General features: G+C 39.2%; 1 protein-coding gene across 1 annotated transcript; it reads right to left on the bottom strand.

The window, feature by feature from the left end:
- Window positions 1–184: 184 nt before the first annotated feature.
- stra6 (signaling receptor and transporter of retinol STRA6) lies at window positions 185–12,245 on the bottom strand. The gene is made up of 17 exons (XM_068603426.1): window positions 12,171–12,245; window positions 10,854–10,920; window positions 10,208–10,290; window positions 8,956–9,089; window positions 8,218–8,384; window positions 7,286–7,411; window positions 6,464–6,531; window positions 5,626–5,705; window positions 5,476–5,537; window positions 5,185–5,347; window positions 4,955–5,030; window positions 4,411–4,544; window positions 3,929–4,046; window positions 3,557–3,658; window positions 3,283–3,446; window positions 2,469–2,606; window positions 185–1,140 (listed from the first exon to the last, which is right to left on the bottom strand). Exons 1-17 carry the CDS (start codon window positions 12,233–12,235, stop codon window positions 902–904), a joined length of 1,986 nt encoding a protein of 661 aa, XP_068459527.1. The 5' UTR covers window positions 12,236–12,245; the 3' UTR covers window positions 185–901.
- Window positions 12,246–15,375: the final 3,130 nt, after the last annotated feature.

The raw sequence follows: 15,375 nt of genomic DNA, 5'->3' as shown, positions 1-15,375 counted from the left end.
CCATGATCAACACAAAGCCTTCCTTTGTCTACGTTTTTCTTTTGGCCCTGCACAGTTCAATCCGCTGAACACAACAGCATCACATGCATTTAAATGAACCAACTCTAGAAGGATATTTACCAATCATTGAAACGATTAAAAAAAAGGGGGAAACTGTTGTATAGGTTTTATTTACACAGTAATTAAAAGGAACATTCAGTTGTTCATATTTTCACTTAAAAGTCGACAGGATAATGCTGAGACAAGGATGTAAAGTTGGAGAATATCTGAAACAAGAAAAGACAAAAAATAAGAAAACGCTGGTAGCAGCAAATGGTTTAGGATGAAAATCTACAAATAAAACAGAAAATGCATAGTTTAATTTGTCTGATAGCTCCTATTCCACAGGTTATTGTTAATTAAACAAACTGTGTACAATGGAAAAAATAAATGTATCTCTGAAAACACCTTATTTTGTAAAGTCATAAATAGTAAAATAATCTACACATTAATACCCTTGTTAAAAGGATACTTCAGTGGAATTCGACTCCATTAGTTTGGGCGACAACAAATTTGCATTACCTGCACCGAAGACAAGGTAATGGAAAATGCATGCGATTAACCTTCAGGTTAAAACATGAGGCAAATTAGTGCCATCCCAAAATAAGCACATCAATGCATTGAAAATTTCACATAAGGAGTGTGTTCAGTTGGGTCATTCAGTCTCACATCAGACTGGAGACGGTGGCTCTCTCATAAACAATTTATCATGAAGAGCACAAAGAGGAGGGACAATCTCCAGACAGGAAAAGCTCGGTAAATATCTCTGGACTATAAGTGCACTTATTATGGACAAATAATATGACGTTAAAACTTGCCCAAAACCAGAAGAGGCTTTACCAATCCTTAATTAGGGTCATATTCAGTTGCTGGCGTCCGTCTCTGCCTCCTGGGTGGCTGCCTCCTTCTTGCTCCCCTCCTTGGCGCTGCGGTTGAGGCTTCCGTTCACAAAGCTCTCTGCTGCCTGACGCAGGAAGTGCTTCCTGGTTCCCACCAGGGAGGGGTTGTTGACCAAGGTGTAGAGGAGCTGCCAGTGCTGGCGGGCTCTCTTTGCGCTGGACACTTTGAGCTGTTTCTTCTCCTGATTGACCAGCTGGATCCCTGAGGACATTCAGACATCATGATAGCACCAATGGTATGTCATACATAAGTCCTATTGTCACAAGAATAACATTTTTTTTAAAAAACATTTTTATCTTAACCGAAATGGGAAAAGACTTTCAGGCCTCTGAGGACCAGCTTCAGAAAGAGTAATAATAGAAAGCAATCATATTCTAATCCTCTAAGCATGGAGCCAGCATATTGGGCATACCATTAACACACTGAAAGCTTAAGCCCCTTGGGCCACATGAATACCAAAAAGGCAATTATCGTAGCTCATCTGTGTAATCAGCTATTGGAGAACTAATCTGTGTAATACAATAGGTTATTTCTGATAATGCATTGTTCTGTGGATGGAAACAAGCAACATCTGCAATGCACATGTGTAGTTGGACTCAACTGTGACAAGAAACCAGGCGTTGAATGATGCAGTCTCCTGCTAATTTGTCACCATAATGTATGTCCTCTTGTCACCACCCACCATTTGAGGCAAAACCATCACTGCAGAACAGCAACCAGCCTCAAGGTAGCCGTTTATATTTTGCATGAATTACATTAATGATACATTGGTTGAATAATGTGTATAATGGCAACACGTAGGACTACATGGTCTCTTGGTGACAGAGGATGAGGGCTCAGACGAGTGTGGGCACGCCATAAAGGACAGCTGATTAGTTTATGAAAGATTTGATTGAGACCAGCAGCAGGACTGTAAATTATTCCACAGTGTGACTCAATTTTCTTCTGGCATATTAAATCAGAACGGCTAAGCTTTCATATCATCTGCGCGTGCAGGACAGTGTTATGATCTGATTACGTGAAACAGTGACCTGCCACTAAATTCTCAACCTCTCTGGAGAAATTAAAGACGCTGCGCTCAGTTTAATGTAGATATGAACGTTTATCTTTCGAGGACAAGACGGCTGATTCTATATTTTTATTATTGTCAGGAAAAGACCAAAACCTAATACATCTTATGTATCTGACCTCAGCTGTCCTCCAACAACTATTAAAAACCTCATTAGCCATATTGTTGCATTCTTTATTCCTCTGACTATAGTATATTTAGAAATAAATGTCCACATACAACACCCCAATTGTATCAATACTCAGTAAAACACAACATATTTATTAATGCTATATGAAATTGTCCCCAACAAATGCATGATTTACCTCTATTTGAGTAACGTTTGATTTATCTCAAGTGCCCAGCTGTTTCTGGAAATGATTTACCTTTTCTTTTTAATACAAACTACATATTTTGTTTTCTTTTCAGTAGAAATTAAAAGGCTTGTGTAGTGAAAAGATGTGCGCTTTGTGCTACAGACCCTCTTCAGCATCCCGTGACCTCTGTGAAGCATTGCTCTCCTGGACCATGGACTGCAGCAGTATCCCGCAGAAGGCCTTCATCACAGGGTGCGACTGGCTCACCTCAATCTTTAGATAATGAGCATAGCAGCGGTAGGCTGCAGACAGACACAGGGAGGGGGATCACTCTGACTGGGCAGAAGCAATAAACACATAGGAGTACACCCCATGTTGGCTTTGAGGCAATCACACATAATGGGCCATACAATCACACTTCTTTTTTTCTTTTTTTTTTTAACCACCTGCTTTTTCCGGACAACAGATGTCTGAAATCTGTAGCCATTTCAGAGATCGGTGTGCAATTACAGTCCATTGCACAGAATACAGATATCATATGAGCTGCAGTGAGCTGCTAGCATGGTAAAGTGGAAAGGAAACACATTTCTGACCTCAAACTGGGATCAGTAAAAGTGCATTTGCTCAAAGGAAATTGCTTCATTTTAAGCCTTCACAGGAAAAGCAGAAAAAAAGCACATGATGTTAATAGCAATTAATATGTTAACATTGTGTGTCTGAGGCTAATAAAATGTACATTATAATTGCGAAATAAAGCCAAATACATTGACTTGTTAAGCAACGCCTTGCTATTTAATTTGAGCCCATATAAAATGCACCCAAAGAGTTTAAGGTCACGCTATCCTGAAAATCAAGATACATTATTAATGCAGGTGGCATTGAACTTGACCTACTGCTTTGGCCGGGTCAGCATACCAGAGAGGGACATTATGGCTGTGCTGATCACCATCTGTCCTCAGAGCAGAATATCCTGCTCACCTGGGTCAAACGCTTCCACATTGCGGTTAAGAAGACTGATGTCCATGCGTCCCATGTGGACAATGTTAAACAGAGCTGTGATGATCATGCGCCACACTGCCAGTAACACCCCGATCAGAACATTGACTGGAAACAGCAGGTACGTCAGCAGGAACAGACTACCCCTGTAAAACAGCATAGGATGCATTAAACATAGAGGACAATGATGCAATTATATTATAGTCAAAACATAAAAGAGATAATACATACATTGGCTTGGAATATAGTGACTCACCTGTTGTCCAGGTCTCGTGTGCCTGCTGTCTTTTTGATGAAGCAAAACCTGCCGGTGATATGTTGAATCAACACGGCCAAGAGAATCATCAGCCAGAAGGGCCTGAAGGGGACACAAATCAAACAATCAAACATCTCCTGCAGTGATAGAAGAAAGACAGAAGGCACAGAAATCATTTTGTAACTAACAGAACAATATATGACATAAAACCATTACTGAGCAGCATAGAGTTCATGGAGAATGACGTTGCTGTTGATTGAAAACCTTTCCAGCTGTCAAGTTTTCAGGAAGTAAGAAAGCAGCCTCAATTCTATATTAACCAATATGCATGTTTTAGTTATTCAAAAGGTGGAAGTGAGATGCGACGCTCACCACATGCTCCAGAGAATCTGAAAGAGAATAAGATTCTCTCCGTGCAGTACAGGCATGATGATGAGGAAGACGGCTATCAGAAGGCAGAGGAAGAATACCATGGTTTGAACAATCATGCCTGCAGAGGAGAGATCAGAGCTTTAGGGCCTCACAGAAATCACAGTAAAGAAAGAGTTAAGCAACAGTTTCTCATGCAAAACCTCCTAATACTTTCATGACAAACATAAAGAGAGTTATGAACAGACAGGTTGCTAATAATGACAGGTTTTACATTTTTTGTTGTTTGTCATATCCATTGTACTCTTGTGGGGGTACAGTATGTGCAGGTACTATAATACACAACATCTAATGTTACCTGATCACATTTCTGTAGCAATAAAACCAAATAAAAAACAACAAAGATCTATAAAATCTAAACATACTGGATATGGTTTTCAACAAAGGATAATTTATATTCTTGAGTATCCAATATGAAACTGTACCGATGCAGATGTGCGCTGCAGTGAAGCTGGTGTATCCCATCCAGCAGACCAGTGCTGGTCGTGAAGCCCTGATACTTCTCTGGCAGTTGTAAACATTATAGATATCTCCTCTGTACAGCCCCTTCAGGTTTGACCTACAGATGCAGAAACACTATCAAGACAGTGCAGCACGATGCAAAACACAAACTGACTCATCCATTAATGTACCAATTACATCCTTAATTGAAGAGGTAATTTAGCATTGGATACGACCGGAATGCAATTCAATACTCGAACGACGTAATTTATGTTAATGGCACAGTATTTCATTTCTTATCTTAATAGCCATTTTCAATTCTAGCGGCAGTTAAAGCAGAGTAAATCTTATTCTGTCTGTCCGCATGATTAGTACTCTATTATGTTATAATAACTCCTCTGTGAGCCATCACATTATAATGAAGGAACAAGAATGAGAAGCACGGGCGTGATTCTTGTAAACTGTGGGAAGAAAATAGAAAAAAAACAAGGAAAATTCAACTATTGCACTGTTCTCTTTCACACCTACCGATGCAGAACCATGGACCGCATGAGCATGGCCAGGTTGACCAAACCAGACAGGGTCATTGCTGAGATATAGCACACTGCAGGGAAAGGAGCACACTACATTCAGGTTGTTCAGTGTAGGAGGGTGTCATTTATTAACAATTAGCAATGTAATGGGACTGAATAAATACATGAATATTCTGCATCTCTCAGATCACTAAATGGCTGCTTCTCCTTTCTTGTTTCACTTACCTTCTACACACCACATGTAATGAATCACTATTTTGACCACTACATGTTTGTCTGGTGACAGTATAATCTTGAAGCCAGCTAAAACGTTGGCGATGTCCTCATCGACACCCAAACGGGCAATCTGGAGATGCGGCACCACTGCTGAGATCAGTAGAAGACCCACCTAACAAACCACAACAAATAAACAGGAGTTACTGGAAAGGAAAGCATCAACCAACCAAGTCAGGTGAGGGCAGTGTGTAGCACCTAGAGTCTACTGACTGTATTATGAAGTCTAGATGTGGCACTCACCTGATACAGTGTAATAAATGACACCACACCAGATATAGCCAACTTCAGTGGAAAACGGAAAGCTGTTTGAAACAAAAGAAGTAGTTTTAATTGAAATGGCAAGACAACACTCGAAAGCATAACCAGAAACAACACAGGCCCAACCTTTACCTTCCTCTGGTGTATAAATATATGACTTTACAGCATCAGTTATTCTTTGGGGGAGCTTTGGCGTCTCTGAGCTCGATGTGCTAAGGTGAAAGGTAAACAGAGGCACACATTTACACTTCAAGGAATCCATGAGCCCTTTTTACATCATCCTTTTACACATCAAATACAAATAAAACAAATGTTTCTTTGTAGGTAGTCATATATTATCTATAAATGCAGGACAAAATACAATATTTGCTGGTGCTCATTCACCTACATCCTGTGTATGACACTTTAGTCATTTGCATTGACTGTATGTGGAAATATTAAAAACAAATTCCAAGCAGCAGATATAATCAAGTTATTGACAAAAATGCTTCTCCTTTACTATTGATATTTCAATTGTAATAAATTTATTTTGCACGGATACAAGTTTATTTTTCATTTGGTCAAAGAAGGATTGGCTGGCTGTGGAAGTGGTTAGTTCATCCATTATATAACTATTTCATTTTACAACCCTAAAACAGTTTAAAATTAGCATAATCCAGGATTATGAATGTTAGAAATGGAACAAGAAAGTGGGCGCATTTCACTATTTCGGTGGAATTATCAATTTGAGATGCTAAAAACAATCTCAACCAGAATCCCCAGAATGTTTCCTTTCAAGAAATCACTCAGTAACATTAAAGCAAAAAAAGTTACGTGAATCCAAGTCTCTTATTTTAGGAAAAAAAAACACCCACTCTGTCTGAATTTAGCTCAAAATAATACAAGGCTCAAAGTGTTTGTCATCTGCAACATTTTGCATACATTTTTAGCTGAATAGACATCTAACAATGCAGGAAAATTACATTCTCACCAGATTTTGTTGGGCTTCTTCTCCAGTATTTTCTTCACATAATCTTTATAATAGCTGCAGCTGAGATCCTTATTGAAAAAAATAGACTGCAATCATGAAAGGAACCAAATAAGATTGTAAATAGGTTAAGATAGTGCTGCAAAGTTAAATAATATGATTTCATAGATTTTTGGGGTCAGGCTTCAGTTAGGCCTTCATAGTCCTGAACTCCTTTGTAGGAACGTGGCATTAGGGAGTGTTTAAATTTGAACTTTGGAGGAACATGTGGGAACATAATCGGTCACAAAATAAGCTTACTTAAAATAAGTTTCCGTATCTGTGCAAACTTATGGTGTCAGGTATGTTCTTGTGGAGGGGACGGGGGTGAGTGACACTCCGGGCAGTTGCCTCAGCCTCGGCTTTGTCACACCCGAACTGAGATTAGCGTCATATAAACACAGCATTGTGTCTCCTCAGTGAAAAAACAAGGCAACCTTTTCATAATCTGCTCAAGAACATAACGTAAACCAACGTCAAATCTTCTTAGAATGATTAGACTGGCATGCTGCCTTGGACTTCAGATTTTCCCTCAGCCTAGACTGTATGAGCTTGATAAGCCCCTTGATTAGAAGGTGGCTTATAAAGGTTTCTCACGTGCACAGATTCAGAAGAAATGTGCGTCTTAGAGAGATTTTTTTAATTGTTCTTGCTTAAGTGAACGTAGAAAATCCATCTCGTATCCAGTTTGTTGCGTAAACAGGCCAAACGATTAGTGCTATTCAGGGCTGTACAACCAACCTGAAGTAGACATGGCAAAGGAGCTGCACTCAGATCAAGACTTACCTCTGAAGCATTGTTCTTTTCGGTGCCCTTTAAGCCCTTGAATAGGAAAAGGGGATACTGGAAACTAAGGAATGCCAAGCAAGCTATCTGGGGCAGGCTGGAGAAAAGGGAGTAGTGCTTGTGTATCTGCAAAAGAATAAACAAAGACTTTAAATCACCGAACAATATTGTATATTGATACAAAAAGGGGACACATTAGCCAAATGGGATTCCCACCATATAACACAAACATCTGAGACTTTCGTCGACCAGATATTAAAGAAAATGCTCACATATTTAAAAGTTTTGACACCAAACGTGATAGAATTGTGTGTGACTTGTATAATTGCCTTGTTTAGAAATACATACAATATAATACTACACAAAATATATTGTTTTGTAAAATGTATTCTGTTGTCTTTATGTTGGACTTAGTCATGCAGATGAGCTCAAATGTTCCCCACAGCGTTTTGTGTGCCAGCTCATGGTGGCACACAAAAAAACTATTAAAAAAAAGGCAAACCATCTAAAGCATGGGTGTCTCTCTTCCTGACACACACTAAACAGATTAACTGTGACAAAGCTCTTGATTAAGACCAACAGACAGTGGAACTAATTATTTTGAGTCGGAAACATTCATCCAAGAGAAAACCCAAAGAACGTGGACAGAATCGGAGATTAAGGTATGTTAAAAACTCTAACCATGTGTCCATCTGAAAAGCCGGATATTCATCTTTTCAAATCACATCTCTTACATGTACTACAGAGCAGCTTTGTCTGTCAATTAATGGGTTTCCAGACCAGAACAAACCTGTTTTTTCTCTGAAACAACCCTTAAACTCAGACAGATGACACATTGCTAAGGAAATTAATCCAGTGACAATCTCGACAATATAAATGACTCTAATCCCCATTTCTGTCACAAAGCAGCCATGGATGCCATCTTCACTTACCAGAGGTGTTCTGGGACAGTCGATTTTCTGCCAGACCAGAACACTAAAGTGGGTCCAAGACAAAATGCTACCAAGTACATAGCCAACTTTATTATGCAAAGTGCCACATGCCAGGAGAGGGTAGTATAGTGCGGGGTAGTAGAAGAGTCCCAGAATCACCCAGTTCTCTGCAAATACAATAAAAGTGTGTGAAGACCAAGCAGCACATTAAAAGCAATACACAGTCATTTTGATTTACTAAAGAAGCAACACACAATTCAAAGTTTGAAAAACAAATACTTGTGCTGCAGTTATACCCTTAAAATCCCTTTTCTCAAAATGTGTGGAAACTATGAGGGATCTAATCTAATTCTGCTGCATAGTCACAATATGTTCTACTCTGCTGAACCTTGTACTTTTGGGGATTGTGTAAAGTAGCAAGGAAGTGACTCCTTCGAGTCGATTCCTATGTAATGTCAGTTCAGAAAAAAAAGCTTCTTGTAAAGTTTAGTTTAAAGTAACAAGAGACACATTGAAATAAAATAATCTAATTAAATAACACAGATTTTCAATACAATGTATGTTTATGTGTGTCCATTTGAGGCTGCCTCATTATCCTTTATCCACTTGTTCAAAAGAGGCGCAGTGACACATCTTAACAAATTAAACAGTAAAAAGTGTAAAAGAATTACAATTGGGGTAAAATGTGAATGCAAATGGTTGATGCTCTGACAGGAAGAACCAAGACGACTTTCTCACGTTTATTCTCTGTGCCTGTTGTGAATGGGAGGGGGTTTGGCGATATGATCAGGCCCCACAGTTTGCACAGCAGCACTCCAAACACAGCCACTGCAAGACCCTTGTGCTGAGTATGATCCAGGAAGTTGACCGGACTGTGAAATCAAGCAGCAGGTATTTAGAGCCCACATGTTAGCAGCCTCACATTTGAATGGCACTGTAGTATAATCAACTATGAACATTAAAACTGTGTTGAGATGGAAACATCCATCACAGTTTTCCACCTCAATTCACTGAGCATGAAAACTTTCATCAGCCCCAAAACTCCACACTTATTCACACCTGGAAGTTACCCTGTATGACCACGGCGCTATCTGTTGGCCATTGTGCAACTCCAAAACTTCCCAAACTTCAATTTGGGTGCTATTGCTCAAGGGACGTCAAACGATGTAATTAGTGCAGAGAACCTTTGTACTATTAATTAATATTATATTAAATATGAAATGAGTTGCAAGTACACAATGCTTTAAAATCGGGTTGCAGTGCTTTTGAGAAGCACCAGTCATCCTTCACTTGAGAATTAGCTAAAAGTTGCCTTTATACAATGGTTATTATCTGAACATCTATGTTTCCATAGTGTTTATATTCTAACAACATGTAAATGCAATGGCGCCCAACAATCATTTCATATCGTGATAACAATATATTGCATATTTTCTGATAATTATGCAAATAACTAATTTACCAGGTGGTTTTATACACTGTTGTGTACTTGGTAATTGAAAAGTGATGAGTATTTTCCTATTTGGTCAAGAACTTTAGTGCAAAATAATCAGTTTACATTTTGTGAGAAATTTGAATTAGTATTGCTCATTATTATTCAATTAGACTACGTACCATGTATCATGATATCTGAATATACAAATCCATCGGAATATTATTTAAATAAAAAACAATAAATGATCACATAATTATTACCAAGCATTACCCTGCAGTATGCATCTCTTATGCCAAATGTTCACTCAACCTACTCAGTGTTTATGTAACATAATATATTGAAATGAATGGAAGCCAATGAATGACAAGTAAATAGAAAATCAATCTATAAATCGGGTGTTTACTGAGGACAAAAATCAATAACAATGTAAATGATATGTAAAGCTACGAGTATGGTCCTATAAAAGCAAGTAGTTATTTGATTTTACATTTTACCATGGTGATTATTGCCATTAAAGAAGAAAAAGGAGAGATAGAAGTTAAAACACAGGCTCACCTGAGTAAACCTGAGAGTCCTTTCTGTCTTTCGCCTACCTTCACGCGTCTGGCTAAGATGGCAAGGATCAGCATGACAACGAGCTAGAAGGACAAGAAATGTCAGTTAGCCTCATCTACACAGTAGCATGCAGCTGTGGGTTCCCCAGGGTTTAGTCCTGACCCCGCTTCAAACCTGCCAAACACTAGTGTCTCATTAGTGCTCCCCATGGATGCGGTTTGAATGAATCGTCATCAGTCAGGATCACTGACCAGAGAGAGTTCAATGATCCGTCATGACCTGTGACATATTTAGGAAACATAAGGATGACTGCCTTGCTCTCAAATGGGACAGTCTGGACCGACTACAGTCTTTAAAGCAGACATCAGAAGGTGAGAGACTAACCTAATGGGAGTGAACATTACTGGATATCAGGGGTTGGAGCGACAAGATTAGTAAATCTTCTGCACTCATGATCACAAAACCTGTACCCAACTTTTTGAGATATTCTATTAATAGTTAAACAATGAATGAAAAAATGAGACAAGGCTGACTTCAAAAGCCAAACCATGCATAACTTTCTCACAGGACAGAAAATCATCATATCTCTATGACCAACCATAACACATGCTAAATGTCTGACTCACATGAATCCAACAGAACTTACAGATATCGCAGTGATGCAAATGTGGTAGAGCTTGTCATCAGCCGTAGGGTCACATGGAAGGATTATTCTAAAAAAAGGAACAAAACATACACACATGAGCAAAACAATCCAACTTAAGACTCGAGGATTTGAGTCAGTGAGCAGACCCACACCTATAAACCTTCCACACGTCACTGTCAGGACCATTTGTGGCTGGAAACTTTGCAGCTGAAATCCCACAGCAGAGATTTGCATTTAAACGGATTGGTATCAGCGTGACACGGGAAAACAACAAATGCCTATGTTCAAGTTCCCGTCCACTGGAAGGGCAGGAATGCCTGGTCATGGGATAGTTATTACAACTCTGATATTCAGAGAAGGCTTCATCCATGATAGATTCTAGGTTCGGAGACATATTTAGGAACATGCTACACTCGCTGTGGTCTGTGAGCATAGAGATGGCAGCTTACAATATTAATGTTTTGACATTTTTCACAACAGTCTCTAACCTGTCCAAACAATGTGGGAATTTGTGACATTGCATTCAGATAGCAGAGCATGTCTAAAGTTAAGACGATGTCAAAACTCTCTTTCAGTTGGCTGGAGGAGGCACAGTGGAACATTTTAGTGTTTACAACGCAGCTAGCTAAAATGTTGTAAGCTATAGGGACAACATAAAAGCTTTTCACGTCACAACTCAACATGGTTTACACAACAACCAGACAGTTTAATAGCTTAACATTGTGATTAATGACACTTGTTCCATTGTATTGCTGTTCTATTGCTCATCTGAGGCCATATTAATATTATATTAATCAGCTGATGACAATGTACAAATGGAAATGCAATTTTGGTGTAAGAAACAATCCAAAAGGAACTAGACATATCTACATTTGTCCTGTTGTATTGTGGGATGGGCCAGGCGTAAAGCATGATGCGATAAGACTGTCACTTTCAGCTTCACACTGTACATCTTACTTTGTGTGGTACACTACATCTTCACTTTTTGTGGTTGAAAATATTGATAGTAAAAACTTATTCGGGGTTGAATGTACTTTTGTTGAAACTGTAGTACTTTTTCTGGAGCAAAACTTAAAACCTGCATTCTGAAAATAAGGCAGCTTTTACTAAAGTGCTTAACAGAAACAAAACCGCACATTAACACTTGGACTATAGAAATGTGCCAAGTGTCACCTAATATCTAAATGAGAGCTGGATCTTAAATAACTCTAAATGCAAGTTAAATAATGAACAAACTGGACATTTTGAGTTTTAGACAAATAAAACTAAACTAAGTTGACATTTAAGCCTCCAATAAGACGAAGAGATTGTACTTACTCTGCTTCAATTATGGACGGCAAAGGATCCAGATCTGGGTACTCATAGTCAACTGGAGCAGCCATTGTGCTGTCTCTTTTTTAAACAGGTCCAAAGTCTTACAGGAGGTTGTAGTACTTTTAACCGAAATCTTTGCTGACACACTGCTGCAATCCACTTGACTCAAGAGATAAAAGTGTTTCCAAGTTGGACCCAGTTATTGTTGCAGAGGCGTCCTTGCTTCCCTGTGTTTGGTCTAGCCCTCACTCGGACTCAGTTACTCTCCCTCACAGTCTTTATTCAGGTGTCCTCGTCCCACTGTGGAGCTGAGAGTAATGTGACAAGTCCTGGCTGCAGCGTGCTGCCTCCACCCTGCAAAGGCCCTATTTCAGCTGAGGGTTACCACCACACTGGGATCCTGGGGAGAGAGTGAGAGGGGAGCAGTGTGTGAAAAGAGGGAACAAGTGGAGATCTGGGCAGCCAATCTGGAAGGCCACCTGCGATTTACAGGGATTACATCTACTTTTGGGCTTGTGTTATTGGACCTGAGGCCGATAGTTGACGGGGTCAGATATGCAGAGTTATAAAAACTCCAGCTACAGTAGGACAGTGTGAGTAGCTGGGAGCGATGAGCCTTTCCTATCAGAGCCGAGTTACACATTGAAACAGGGAAATTCACATGTTGTTCCCCTCAGTCATGGATCAGTTACATTTGTGAAATGTTACCTAGTGGAACCAAATAAAGCAGGATGGATGAACGGCATGTTTTCAGGATGGCCAGTCAGATCACATCTCACTAGCTTAATAAGGATAAAGAAAGGGTTCATTCAACCCAGTACTTTGTCTTCTGCAGATAAAATAAAATGAAGACGTCTTAGAGAATATATTTATGTGGAAACCGTTTTCTAAACCAGATACCTGCATCTCTAATTTTCACTGGTACCAAGATATTATGTTGTTTAAAAGAAAAACATGGTTTATACAAAATGTGACAACTGGTGATTTCCAAAAGGTAACAAAAGTAATTCTGTGAACAACTGATAAAGATCAGAAAAAGAAGGGTACATCTATGATTTTAACATGATACGAGTACATGATATGTGACTGAAATGGATTCAACAATAGTTACAGTCATACTGCCCGAGGAAAGGAATTTCATGGTAGCTTTTGTCTCATAACCATGGTGTCTTTTGTCAGCTCATAAGGCACAAATAATGTCCAACAATAAACATGGACAACTCTCCATTGTATGGACTTACAAAGGAGAGGAGACTTCAGAATATCAGCCTGAGAGAATAAATGCAATTTATGAACATCAGAGTAAAATCTATTGCACTGTTGATAGTTACATACCACTTATGACTCTCCTACTTTCCTGTTCATAAACATTAGTGTCAAAAAGGTTAGTTTGATAGCTGATATGGTGAGCAACAAAAAATGTATCTCGAATGGATTTGATCATTCATTTGTGAGGATTTGCATTAACCAATGGGTTATGGCCGTTGTTGAGAAATTGAAATGGGTTATTTTTACTGTTCTCTGCCACTTTTTGACCCACCGATTGAAAAATCAAATTAAAAAAATTACAGATTGATTAATAACCTCAATGATTTTTGGTTAAAACTGAATAACATTTGATGTGTTAATCGTAAGAAAGTGTGGCCTGGCTCATCTCTTAATATATACATTAATTTCTTCTTTTTTGTATCATCTTTCCTGTTTTTGTGAGAAAAAAAAGATCTTAAAAACGGAAAAATTGGACAGCAGGTGTTTCATTTTGAATTCAAGAGAATGGATGGCAGCAGCAACAGTATAAAGAAAGGCAAACGGATGCAAAGAGCCTTCAACGTTAGTAAAGCACAAGCATGCAAGTGCTACAATGACAGGCCGCGGTCAACGGTCACGGCAACACCCCGACTCGAATGATTTTCTTGCTGCAACAAGTTGCATGCACTCAGTCACATTTCTGGAGTTTGTTACATGTACAACAGGTTGAATATCTATTTTGCAATATGTCTGCAGAGATCAATTCTGCATTCAGATGCAGCCGGCTGAGACTAAGTCAGTTTTGCAACACTGCCTCCATGTCAGCATACACTCATTACGCCAGGATTACCGTCACACAACTTTAAAAAGAAACAAAACGTCCCTCCTAACACTCCTGAGAAAACACACGTTCTCAAGCATAGTAAACCACGAAATCAAATGTGCTCCCGAAGAATAGCAGGCCAGCAAATAAAGGGGTCACTGAACAAAGAATGCTTTGAACAGTTATAATTACATCACAGAGAGGCACAGTTTTATTGAGCAGGACAGTTCTCTTGTATCAGGTTTAGGGAAGTCTGCTCGAAAGCCCTTTAGGTGGAAATATATTAAACATGAGAGCTTGAAAAAAACAATCATAATTTCATCACTGATTTACTCATCTATTTCTAACCATCAAGATAGCCAAGTCAGGCATCCACAAACAATCTAATGTGGGAGACTCAGTTAACAAATACTTACAGTGCTTAAAAAATATGTTAATACAAAAACATAAATATAGAAATTATTGACGGTACCTTTAAAAGTTCTTTACCCACCCCTCCATGACATTCCTGCTGCTAAAGCCCTGTCCGTTTAGTAAGATGCTCTTCATAACTTTTCATGCTGACTTTCATATCCACAATATCACCCTACGGGTAATGTAATGAACCCAAACTGTGTTGAACTCGCAGGCAATTATGAAGTTACACTTTCATTTATTTCGCTTTATTTTATAACATCAAAGCAATGAAGCAGACAGACTACTGTCGTCCTGCTTCCCACCGCGCAGCATGCGTGTTCCCGTTTTCTGTGAAAGGCAGCTGCAGTCCGGTCCTCTGGATTTTGTTTCACACAGACATCGTGGACAAATGTCATGCCTTTGAAGTTGAGCCTGATCTTCCGACAACAAAGAGACGTTCATCTCGAGAGCTACGACAGGTAACTGAATCACCTGTGCCTCTGTTTCACGTGCAATGGACTAACTTATTTGCGACTTCCATGATTAAATATTGAGTTTTTTTTAATATGACTTAACCAGCGTCACATTGACTTTGTTTCATTTTAAGTGTTTTAAGTGTTTAAGTGCTAACTATGCAAATCACTTTGACGCACTCCAAGATGCTAGGAGATGCTAGGCTAACATTACTTACCGACCGCCTGCAGGTGTGCTGCAGCACCAGGTGGGCGTGGACGCTGGATT

This window comes from Clinocottus analis, unplaced genomic scaffold (genome assembly GCF_023055335.1).
Source record: "Clinocottus analis isolate CAN_PGR_092001 unplaced genomic scaffold, fCliAna1.0.p SCAF_6, whole genome shotgun sequence".
Classification (NCBI taxonomy): domain Eukaryota; kingdom Metazoa; phylum Chordata; class Actinopteri; order Perciformes; family Cottidae; genus Clinocottus; species Clinocottus analis.
Note: the sequence above shows the minus strand (reverse complement) of the source record. Positions and strands in the feature narration are given on the sequence as shown.